The sequence below is a fragment of the Argopecten irradians genome, chromosome 9, assembly GCF_041381155.1.
Source record: "Argopecten irradians isolate NY chromosome 9, Ai_NY, whole genome shotgun sequence".
Taxonomy (NCBI): domain Eukaryota; kingdom Metazoa; phylum Mollusca; class Bivalvia; order Pectinida; family Pectinidae; genus Argopecten; species Argopecten irradians.
The window spans coordinates 5176479-5189126 of NC_091142.1; the positions used below are offsets into that span (position 1 = coordinate 5176479).

General features: G+C 33.4%; 1 protein-coding gene across 5 annotated transcripts in view; it reads left to right on the forward strand.

Annotated features, from left to right (window-relative positions):
• The first annotated feature begins 771 nt into the window (after positions 1-771).
• LOC138331173 (calcium-transporting ATPase sarcoplasmic/endoplasmic reticulum type-like) overlaps positions 772-12648 on the forward strand; it is a 51881-nt gene continuing 40004 nt past the window's right edge. For 4 of the 5 annotated variants that reach the window (XR_011209673.1, XM_069278647.1, XM_069278645.1 and 1 more), the window contains exons 1-3: positions 773-1094; positions 1353-1370; positions 1860-1942. Coding sequence is in view for 4 of the 5 variants with exons in the window: in XM_069278647.1 (XP_069134748.1) it covers positions 980-1094; positions 1353-1370; positions 1860-1942 (216 nt within the window). In the remaining variant the exon portion in view is untranslated. Of the gene's footprint in view, positions 1095-1352; positions 1371-1859; positions 1943-12648 lie in introns of all 5 variants that reach the window. The other variant, XM_069278646.1, reaches the window with a different exon arrangement.

Genomic DNA, 12648 nt, shown 5'->3' on the forward strand with positions numbered 1-12648 from the left:
TGAGATAACATTTTATATGAATATCTAAGTTAAAGTATATTTTGTAGATTGTTTTCGTATGAAAGTCCAATTCATGTTAATGTTCACTATCTTTTTAGATTTTCTTGGTTAACCAGCGAAAGGGATTGATGACATAGGCTGTTTAACGGAATGTCATTGTGCCTAACTATTTTTTTTTAATCCACGTGTAATGCGCATGGAAGTACACGCGTACTGGCGTTACTTAAAACAGGTTCATTTGGGTGGGACGGGGTTATATCCAATGAAAACGTATGAATGATCAACTCGGTCCAAGACGAAATAATATAACGACGTTACCGCATGTTTTCACGGCAGTATATATTAGCCTACCATGTTCACAGCTGTTCGATGATCAGTGTACCGTTATAAAGTTTGCTATATGGCCATGTGCTGGTGTAAAAATAGCAACATAACGGTGCTACCCTATGACGTAGGCAAAGTACGGCGAGTAACATTATCCAACCGAGGAATACTAGCCAATCAAATCCCTACACATTTAGTTTATCCGTGAATAACGCATTTGGGCCAACCTATTCCGGTTATCTCGTCAGTGCGTGAAATATTTTAAATAAAACAACACAACTCGGTATACAGCCATTTAAATCAATTTCGACGAAGAAAGATCGAAAACACTTTCTAGTCTAGCTAAAATCACGCCATAATCTTATATTGCGAAGTTATGGTCTATTTTTAGTAACAATAGCCTGGCCTCCCCTACAAAGTCGATTCGTCCAATGTACCTTACACGGTGATCTGCTTGGAGCGCTTGTCGAGGTGAAGTGGTTTACCCGAACACAGAAGAAAATCAAGCTAGAAATTGCATGTTTCTGGCTTGAATTTTCGTTCCTTTCACCAATCTTTCATTTTGGGATATACTTGGGGAAAAGGGTCCATTCACAGGATTTTTTATATGAAGTGAGGGTGATTTTTCGTGAAATTTACACAAACATTCGGTGCAATGGAATATGCACATACAAAAACGACAGAGGAAGTTCTGGAATACTTCAATGTCGACACAAGCGGTCTATCAGAGGAACAAGTTAGGGTAAATACAGAGAAATATGGTCCGAATGGTAAGTACAATTTGATTTGATAACATTTAAATCGCCCCTGAAATTAGAAAATAAGATGGGGCTATCTCGCGTGCCGATCACGTTGACTGCGTGTAAGAATCGCCATATTTGATAATTCCAGATAAAAGCAGTCGATAAAAAATGAATTACTATGAACTACTTTGTATAAATATGTTAAATAATTATAAACATATAACAGATACATTGTTTTATCATTAAACGGTTTATTTATAACACGTTTTCTGTTTTATTTTGCAGAACTTCCGACGGAAGAGGGTAAGTAAAAAAAATCGATGGTGTGAAATTACTCCAACAATTTTATCTTTTGACGTGGTCTAACCTTAACAATCGAGCAGGATTCACACGGCGCAGAAATGGGCTCGATATAAATTCAAAATTTCAAGTTGTGTTGACACTAACCTTTTATATCCCGAAAGAATTATCCCAAATCATGTTAAATCCAAAATTCAAAACGTCACTATTGCACTGCTATACCGAATTTAATACACCGTACTATAATTTGATAAACCGGAAGTGACGAAAATTTGAATAGGAATTAACCTAGATTATACAGCGATGCTATGGGTCAGCTCTTAAATGTGTGATTATTCCGTGGATTAATGTTATTTCATACCTATTCATATACCAGGATGTGTTTATCGATGGATTTCATCTGGTGAAATGTCAACTCGTGTCGTGGTGAACAGATTCTGTTGGCCTTTCGTATCGAATGTTTATTCAGTGGACATTCATTGTTTTCTCCAGGTAAACCACTGTGGGAGCTCATCCTAGAACAGTTCGACGATCTTTTAGTGAAGATTCTCTTGCTAGCAGCTATAATCTCATTTGTAAGTATGCTTTGAATGTTTTAAAGTAAGCTTACATATCATTATAAAGTGAGTAAACAGGACACGTGGAACAGTTGATAAATCTTACATGCATCGCTGAAACCATGTGATCTATGTAAATATGATATTGTCAGACCTGGCCATCACTGCTGGATATTCTATAAACATCTGCCCAAGGGAGGAAGATCAAATGCAAGGATCTTTGTGTACATGGAATGAGTTAAATGGATTAATATAAAATCGATTACTTGTTAACATATGCTCCTGGTTTGTGTTCGGTTGTTTGTACCCAACCCTAATTCAAGAGATGGATTAATGACATCTGGAGACTGGACTGGTCATCAACGAGATGATCAAGTGATAAGGAGAGAAGTCTAAGTAGAGAATATATTATATAATTATATTACATAGACTGATATAATGATAATCTACATATATTTGCTAGATATGATTAATTCGATACATTTACTTTTCATTCTTTGTCTAAAAGCAGAAATTTGTGTTCTTAACAAGGATCTTTTAACGGTAAAAAGATACCGGTCTATAATGTTATGAATTACATTGTAAAAAAAATGAAAATAAAAAATTTATAATGATAATGTAAAATCAATGCTTTTGATCAATATAATTTCTGTAACCCTTAAATACACAATAAAATTGTAAATATATATCCAAACTGAAAATTTAAGGTTTACAATTTGCTCTAGATCTAGATTTCTTGTTTATTCCTTTAAAACTTGAAACATTCAGATTGAAATTTTCGAAACTAAAAATTTATCAAAAGATTTGTCAGAGGATAAATTGATGAAAAACATGACGTTCACTGCAGTTGCCATAAATATAATAATGATAATTATTAATTAATTAAATTTTAATGAAATATATTGCGAAAATGAAAACAAAGTTCTTCCAAAATGATTTAAATAGGTCCCCTATTAATAGTGTTGTGATGTCCCGATTGTCTTGCTGTGTATTTATGAACATAGCCTTACACAGACCGTGTTACTATTTGTAGATCTGTATACATGTAGTCGTGGACCAATACATCCTCTGACTGCTATATCTGTAACTATATATATGACTCACACAGACAATGATTGAACTTCATCAATTACACGCTTCAGTGAACTTGTATTACCTGAATTTATATGTATACCGATTCTTATATATATATACAAGTTATTCACCTTTTATCCAAGTTTCCAAATCTTTTACATGACATGTTATTTTATAAAAATTGACATATAATTAACGGAACAGATTTCAATGTCAAGGTCAAATTGCATCTTTATATAAACAAAGTACTTACAAAAACGATCACAACCTGTAGTTGTGAAATACAAAATTACATTCATATAAAAAGTTTTAGAACATTAAAATTACACATGTAGAACTTAATTGGCACTGATTGATTATATATAATTAGAACTTATAATATATAAAATGATAAATTAAAGGATGCATGGGCAATTCTTCCCTGATTTTTGGATTTGCATATACAGTGCTCTAATAATTGTACGGAGTTTAGGAACTAAGATGCACACATCATGTCCAAGTAACATGGACATTGGGATAAATATGATTAATAGCGAATTTGTAACATCATCCTTAATTCCACACAATGGTAAATGAACTGTTTCCAGAAATTTTACCGACCTTTTCCAAATTCTTTGGGCGCTATAGAGGATGTGTACAAGTATATATCTGAAGGAGATAATAATTAACACGGTGCACCTAATTACATGTTCTGATCTCAAGGGCGGGTAACTTAAATGTAACATCTCACTAAAATTCATTGATGGTTGATAATTAGAATTGATTTATTTTTACTTTTTAATTATTAGGCTAAACTATTTAGTAATGTTTAATATTATTTGTTTATGTAGATACAACAAACTACATCCTTTCATTGTTCTAGGCATGTTAACATGATTATTCATGCATGTAGACAAAAAACTACTACATGATTAAAAGTTAAATTTAATATTATTAAATAGGGAAAAAAACCATCATATATATATAGTGACAAAGTTATTTCTCATACCTAGCTGTGGCCTCTAGGCGATTAAATACCAGAGTTGTTAGATTAATTGTTTTAACCAGAGTAGTTGATTTATCTATTGTTTTTAGAGATTTCTACAGGATACAACTGGTTAATGCTTAAATGTAACAGGATATTCACTTTATAGTACACATGTGATAGCATGTGAACTACTCGCTACTGTTTGTTGCACAATTCATTTGATAGGAAAAGCACACACAACTTTAAAATACAATAACTATTAAATTTTTATCTCTTATACAAGCTTAAGCCATGATATATTTGTGGCTGAGTTGGGAAAGGACCTTTTTACTTTTATTTTGGTAAATTAAATTAGTGAAATGGAGAATTTAAAGGTCACCGGTGTAACCTGCTAATTTTTTTTAATTTTTTAGTAAAATTTGAAATAATTTCCATTGGGAATATAATATAGAACATTAGATTATTGCTAAGGTCATTAGATAGATTTTCTATGGTTGGCTATGGATATCCAATGAGACGCAAGATTCCCTTTGCTTGCAATTTTGATAAACTTGACTGGAATGTGCAAGATTGGAGGTTCCAAGTAACAGGCTTATGTAGCGACTTGCCATGTGCTGTGGTTATGTAAGTGTTCCTAACAAAAATACAACCCAGCATAAGGCACTGACCTTTTCATAGTTAACCAAACCTTTGGTATATCTGTATATATGTATGATAACTGGATGCAGCTGACTGTCTCTTGACTGGCAGATCCCCTGGTCGGATCTGTAACCAGCCAAGCTATCAGTTTTGTTTGATGGAAAACAGCCAGTATATATAGGCTAACATTAATTAGCCGGCAGATGAAGATGTCAGATTGTGCCTTAGCACAACCACCCCACCAATTGTGTATTTTACAATAAAAGCCCAGACTGGGGAGGGAGTTCCTCCGAGATACACACAAACAATCATACTGTACTCCATTTTGAAGATCATAGAAAATATACAGTACAGGAAATTATTCCAACATCTCATTCATTGTATGCTCATGATTAGTGTTTTAATATTTTTCCCATTTGGCAAAATGGGATGGTAACAAGAGAAAGGGAAACTTGATTAATGATAACTTATAATTACAGATCAACAGAGAGCAAAGACTTTTATCTGAGGCATATATATAGAGCAGAATTAATACCCCAGTATTCTTAACTTTGTAATTTTGCATTAGGACATTGCAAATTGGCATAGTTTTATGAGAAGTGATAGAGGAAAACTGGAGTAACTAGATAGCTACCCTAGGCCTGGGCCCAAACAGACTGAGACAACCTGACATGTTGGACAGTTGGTTATGTATTAAAATCCTGAAATGATGTGAATAAAGTACAATTTACTGTCAATTAGTACTGACTTCTGGTGATAATGACATAACAAAAATCAGTGAAAAAAATTATGTGACTTGTGGAAGGTAAATCATACTTAACCCGCATTATTTGGGATCTCAAAATCCCCATATCGATACAACTGACCAGGGCAAACTCATGATCATTCATGATCTGAAATGAACGTTCAATTCATGAACATAAGCAGGTACCTCAAATTACATGAACAGAGCCCTCAAACTCCAGATTGTGAATGTTTAATTCGTGGTCATAATTATATATAAGCAGGGCCCTCAAACACATGATCATGAATATTTAGGTCTGTCCCTCAAACTACTGAACTTGAACTGGGCTAGCGCTAGGGACCCTTTAAACTCAATACAGGGTAACTCATGACATGTAAAATTAAAATCTCCCTGTCCAGACATTCGGTGGAAAGAATGCATGTGTCTGTCTATTATATGTTAAAGTGGATGTGTGTTTAAATGGCTAGAGCATATACACCAGCTAATTTACAATAACAAATTGTCCTGTCAGACTGTTTACGATTGTTCCTTCAGGACTTAATCCATTGTTTAGTTCTTATTATTGATCAGATTTGTGAGACAAAGGGATCGGTAGACTTTTAATTGGTGTTTGTATTTATTAGCATATAGATAGAGCTTGAGAACTGGTTCAAAGAAATGTTTTGGTTGCATTGATAGCAAACATTGAAGTGTTTTGATAATTTGAGTTTGAAATTTAATTACCAAGAGAAATATGCTAGTAATGAATTTATAATTAAATTTCAATGTGATACAATCATAAATCTGCAATAGTTGATCATGGTGAAAAGCATTATTTTTCAAAGATCGCGATACTCATGATCATAATGAGAATTTGAGCACATCAAATCGTTTTATGAAGATACGGTATACCTTAAGCTTGTACATATTCACACTATTGCAATATATATATTGTTTCAATATCTTCCTGTATCATGTCAGCAGGTATTGCTATGGTTACCAGAAGCCCATGTGGAATATATCGTTGTTTTATACCTCCGTATATGCGCCAGCGGCCCAGCACATGACTACTATGTAATTTCCTCATGCATTCTTATACTGAAGAAATATATTTACATGCATTATGTGCATAGGTTTCATAAACTCCAGCAATATTGTACATATATAGCTCAAGATCTAGATTTACTTGCAGTTTGTGCTTCTCCATTCCAGTGCACTAGTGACTACTTAATGATCACTGAGCAACCTGGGCAGCCTATGTATGCTGTGATTTCTATTGGCCACCCATGGCCAGTTGTAAATCATTTACCATTATTGCAGCTGAACAAATAAAAAGAAAACGAAACAAATTTGTATCTTATACAAGTACAATACTTCTTATCAAGTACCTTTACCAATTTGAAGTTTATATATGTTATATATAGCTCTAATAAATCAATTGTTTTGACTCTAAATTGCAGTCTCTCAAATCAAGAAAAAAACCCCAAATTGGTATAATCTATCTGAATTACACAATTCAAGTACCTTAAGCTTACATATTTGAAGTTTATAACTTTAATATATATATATGTATAGCTAATAGATTAATTCTGCAGCTCTAGATTACAGTTTCCCAAATCACGAACTGAATATGACAGTACTTACAATAAGTTCTATCATATACCTTATGTGCGTTTATTTTAAAATAGTTTATACAGATAACTATAATAATGGAATCGATAAGTAGTTCTTTAATGTATATATATGGGGGCAGGCATTACGTATGTTCAAAGGGTATTTTTCTTATCTGATTCAGGAAGATTTATAAGTTTAAAGCCCATTAAAAATAGATATATAGATATTTTATACATTAATGTTTTTCCGTCAGCTACATCAGATGTCTGGACTATGGAGCATGTATATAGATCTTTGCATTGAAAATTATGATACAGAAAGTTAAAGTGAATGATTTTGTAAGCATGCATTGGTGTAAATTTGTTTTTATTTTGCTAAGGTAATGACAATTTATATATAAGATAGTGAACATTGCAAAAATTATGTTTATCTACCTGTTTGAAAACATTGCCCCCTATAATGTTTACTGCTGTTGTAATGAAATGTCACTTCATCCGAAAATTTAATCTGAAATGTGAATATAATAAGCAGTTGCTGAGTCAAGCGTCACAGTATATAGAAAAAAAATCACACTTAAGGTATTGAGTTCAGCCCTTGTACGTCATTGCTTGTGTATCTGGGTATAAAATTTCATCAGAATCTTGTGTCTGTGTACCTATATATACCTATATATATATACAGCTATATATATAGCTATTTTGTGCTGCAGCATTTAGTTAGAGTATTAAAAAGACGGGGGGGGGGGTTCCTCGTATAGCCACATAGAGGTTTTGAGGTTGCTTAAAGGTCAAAGTTGTTGTGTAGGTGGGTTTATTTACAAAGTGTATACTAAGGAATATATGGTACTCAGGCTTATAGTGTAGCTTTAAAAGTCCCACATGTAGTGGATATATTTCTTATTTCATAACCAGAATTACTTCTAATATAATGAACACCACTAATCCTGTTTGTCAATGTTACACATGTACAATTCTTTTCATTTCGTTCATTGTCATAGTAAAACATGTCCTTTACTTGGCAAAAAAAATGAATTTGGTGTATACACATATACATATATAAGGCCATGCAAAAAATATTTGTGTATCCGGTGACCCTATGGACTGGATTGTGCATGCTTGTACCGAAAAAATTGTTAAGTTGGTTAATCATCAAGCAAGTAATATAACAACAACGAAATCAGAAATATGTAACACACTCATTCTGTGTATAACTAGGATATGAATTGAAGAATACTCCAGGAATCAAATCTGATGGTCTAGATTATAATCAGGTTGTGAGAAGTATTATTAATCAATCCACGGAGGAGGGAGAAGGATAGCCTGACCCTTCTATAACAGGAAACAATGTATTATTTCATGTGGCCTAATGAATGCAAACATGTGATGCAACTTATACAAATCCCTTTTGATGGCCAAGAGGGGTCTTCTTGTGGGAGGAAACCGGAGTATCCCGAGAAAACCCACATGTTTAGATAAAGGACTTGGGTGACCCCCTCCCTGACATTTTAATGTCTGTGCCTGAAAATCAAACCCCAGCTGGCTATCTATATAGATAAAAGGCGAATTAACCACTACACCACCAGATCACCCATTTGGCCTAGACAACTGGCACTGTAAGAAATTTGTTGAACTACTGCCCAAAAATCAATATTGTTGACACAACTTGACTGTCTACATATATTTGAGAAATAGGAGGGTAACACAGCTATGCTGGTATATTTGTTAATGATGACGACCTGTCACACTGCTCAATGGCATTGACATCAATCTGTGTTTGTCTTGACGTTTAAATTAAAATAATTTGGGCAGATCAAAGTCATACCCAGTCCCTATGCAGACCAAGACATCTTATTGTAATATGTTTTAGACGGATTAATGGTAGACCATGAATTTTAGAATAGATTACTATATATCATAATGAATGTATACTGTATATTATTTTATAATCAATCATTTTCCTCCGATGATCATGATGGCTGAATGAATTGACTAACAACTCGTTACAGACTGTCTCGAGCCACTCTCAATGGGCTGTCCATATCAGAAATATTGGACAGGCTTTCTAGCTCTAAGATCAGAAAGGAGTGCCTCATGAACGTCGACTTGTATGTTAAATTTGACTCTGCAGCTCGAACAGACATACCCTGAAGACAGAACGCTTTATTCCATCTCTACGCTACTGATGCTGACATGGAATATCAATAAAAGTGTCGCAATCAATAATGCGTTACAACAAGGCAGAGAGCTACATCTATCTTGAGCTGAGCTGGATATACAAAAAGCTTGGTAAATTAGCTAATATTACTTTGAAATGCTTTTAACTGCTCCATTGCATGATAAAGGTAGTTTGTTGAATTCTTCAATGCATAGAAATTAAAGTTTAATTACTCGTTCTCAAATTCAGCATACTCGATATCGATCGATCTGAAAATACGGAATAAAATGTTGTAATTTTTGTATTTGTTGCTCATGATCATGAAATTAGGGGCAAAGAACAATAACTAGATATTGTCCCAACAAAATAAGATATTTTGCTAACCTAAGATGAATGTATATCTCAGATTTATCAGTTAACATCTTTATATCAGGTATATATAGGAATATGGTGTTTTTGTCTGAGGTGGAAATAAGTAATATGAAATATATCATTGGTACACAACGGTTAATTGTATCATCTGTTGTATGATGTTAATATCATCATGATCATGTGCTTAATACATGTACACATATATATAAATCATATACACGGCCTTTTAGGCTAAAATCGTTGGGATTTGAACCTATACTATCTACAATATAATGTCACATAGTGTAAAATGTAGTTGTAATACTCTAGTATTAACAGCTGTCTGTGATCGATGTACACTGCAGGCTCGGTTAACCAAGGATTTATATACTACAATTGTACTAATATATCATTTATCTACTGGGAGTGGGATGATGGTGCCAAGATGCACATGCTTGCTTTTGAAATTGATTTTATATAGATGTCTGTGCACACACACACATGTTACACTTGCCACCGGGCTATGTATCGTGTATAATGTTTAACCCTGGAGCGAATAATTAATGTGATGATACTTGATGCAGATTTGAAGTTGGTAATAAATGTATTTAGATGATTATGGTATTGATGGCTTATATTCATTTTGATTCAAAATTATAAGCCATCAATATCATCATCAAACAATAATGACTTTAGTATTATTTGGTATACCAGAATGAAATTATTCTGAAGAAAAATGTTTTATCATTTTCAACAAGAGAAAGCTTTTACAATAGCTTCAGGAGATCTGGAGATAATGGCATTTGTACAGTACGTTGTATTTTATATGTACATCAATTTTATATAGACATATGTACCTTTGGTGGGGTGAATTACGTATGCACATGTAGTATGATGTATATCAATAATGTATCTTTTTGGGTTCAATATGGTAATATAAAAAGACCAAGAGCGAATCAGAGGTGCTTATTTTTATATTGTAGAGGATGTTGATTAAAACAGTCCTTTAGTATTATTTGATATGCAAGAGCTTATTAAAAAAGAGTGAATGTCTTAGAACACCACCTTGTGATATGTACATATCGACAATTGGGGAATATCACATCACAATAGCAATTAATATATATTTTGCTTTGATCATGAGCAGTTTGCTAAAATTGACCTCCCTTAATTGAAATCATAGAATACTGAAATAAGAAAAAAAATGATGACTGTGGTGTGAATGCACAGACATTTCTGTTTGTAAATTGTTGGTTTCAAATTTTATTCAATACACTCAGTATATATACTACAACTATCAGTTCAGATTTCACTGAGAGCTATATATATATAAATAACATTGATATATATGTCCCTGTATATGTAAACAAACAGGTACCCTTAATTTGGGAGGAGCTCTTTGTAGGTCCATCAATATTATCTCCCTTGTAGAGAAGGTTAAGTTGTAAATCAAAATCTTAGGTATATTTCATAGATAAGAGTGACAGCACTACTGCTAGCCTGGGCCAGAGGATGAAATTTAAGGCAGAAATGCGAGTGTTTCAATTTCAAATTGGATATTTTATTTATAAATTTTATGTGATATAATTTTGCTATGTTTTACATTGGGTTTTGACATCATTTGATACTTGAAATATACTAAGTTAATGAATGAAATTTACAAAAAGTTGAAATAGCATGCTCTTGTCTTGATACAAGTATATTTGATACATCAAGGTGCTTTGCATCTATGTTTCAGTATTTTTCTATAGATATAAATTTGCAAGTCTAGATCTAAAAATTCGTCGCATATTGATAATCTGCCTGGCTCGTATTCAGAGGTTTTGCATAGATCACCATAACTAAATGTATTAAATGTGACCAGGAACACTACTAGATCATTGACTGGATCGGACAGGAAATCAATATTTGTGACGTCGGTAGTATTGGAAGACATATCATGTCAAAATGGGGGCCTACTCCGCTGTTTAATTTGCAACACATTTTGATATTGAAATTCGTCCAATTGTAGGTTGCTGTAGTCATGTGATAAAAAGTATTTTGTTTTGTATTCATGAATTGAACACTGTCTTTAAATACAATCTTGTACATACTGGGGTACCTGCATATAGGGTACTGTATTTTTAACCGAGGAGTCATGATATGATCAATCTAGTCTCTTTAAAAAGGCCTATAATGAATGCATAGCCATGCCATAATTATTTTTTAAACTAAACACATACAGTCTGTAAATCAGGTTTTGTACCAATTCATATTCATGTTGATTAGCGACTGTTTTCCATCATAAAGTATTCTTTAAAAATGATAGACCAGTAATTGCTTGATAAGTTTGTGGAGAATGCTGAAAGGCTTTTGGAGTAGAATAGACATAGCTCGCAGATTCAACTATAATGTTAATTTCATGCTTGTGCATTCTCTAAGACATGCATGCACGCTTGTATCTCTCACTGGGAATTTTCATCTATAACCTGCCATTGAATATATATCGATTGTCATCAGATGATACATTATTATGAAGAATGACAAATTTCCAAAGAATCTAGTACGTGTTTAGTGCTATTTATAAGTTTCGTACTAAAGCTTTTGCCTAAATAATCTGCTGTTCATGCCTTGGACTAGTAATGAAGCTCCAGTCAATCTAGAGCAGATCATTTCCTTTGGGAAACATAATCCATTGGTGTAGAAAGCCTCAGAGCCTTATAGACTGACTGTTGACAGATGAAAGAAGACATCTTATAGATCAATAGGGCTGTTGACAAGAAGTCAACTGGACATGTGTATAATGAGGGAGATTAATGATTGCATCCTACACCATGCTGAACGGTTGTTAAATGGTGCACATCAAAAGGTTGACTTTGTCAAGATTTTGATGACTTTCAAGTTCTTGGAGTTGATGATACTGATAATTTTGATATCCCAATGCAAGCCATTGACTACCATATTCGACCCAATTTTTTAAACGCCCTGGGCGCTTATTGGGTTGAATACGGTAAGTCAAGAATTTGATGACTTTCAAGTTCTTGAAGTTGGTGATGCTGATAATTTTGATATCACTATCGATCAGAATGAAAGCTATAGAGCTGCATATAAATAGAAACATAAGTAAAAATTGTTACATGTCCTTATAATGGTATCAAATATAAAAAAAACAAATAGTGAATATCGAAACAAATCAGGTTCCCCAAGCGCTTTCTCAGCTTC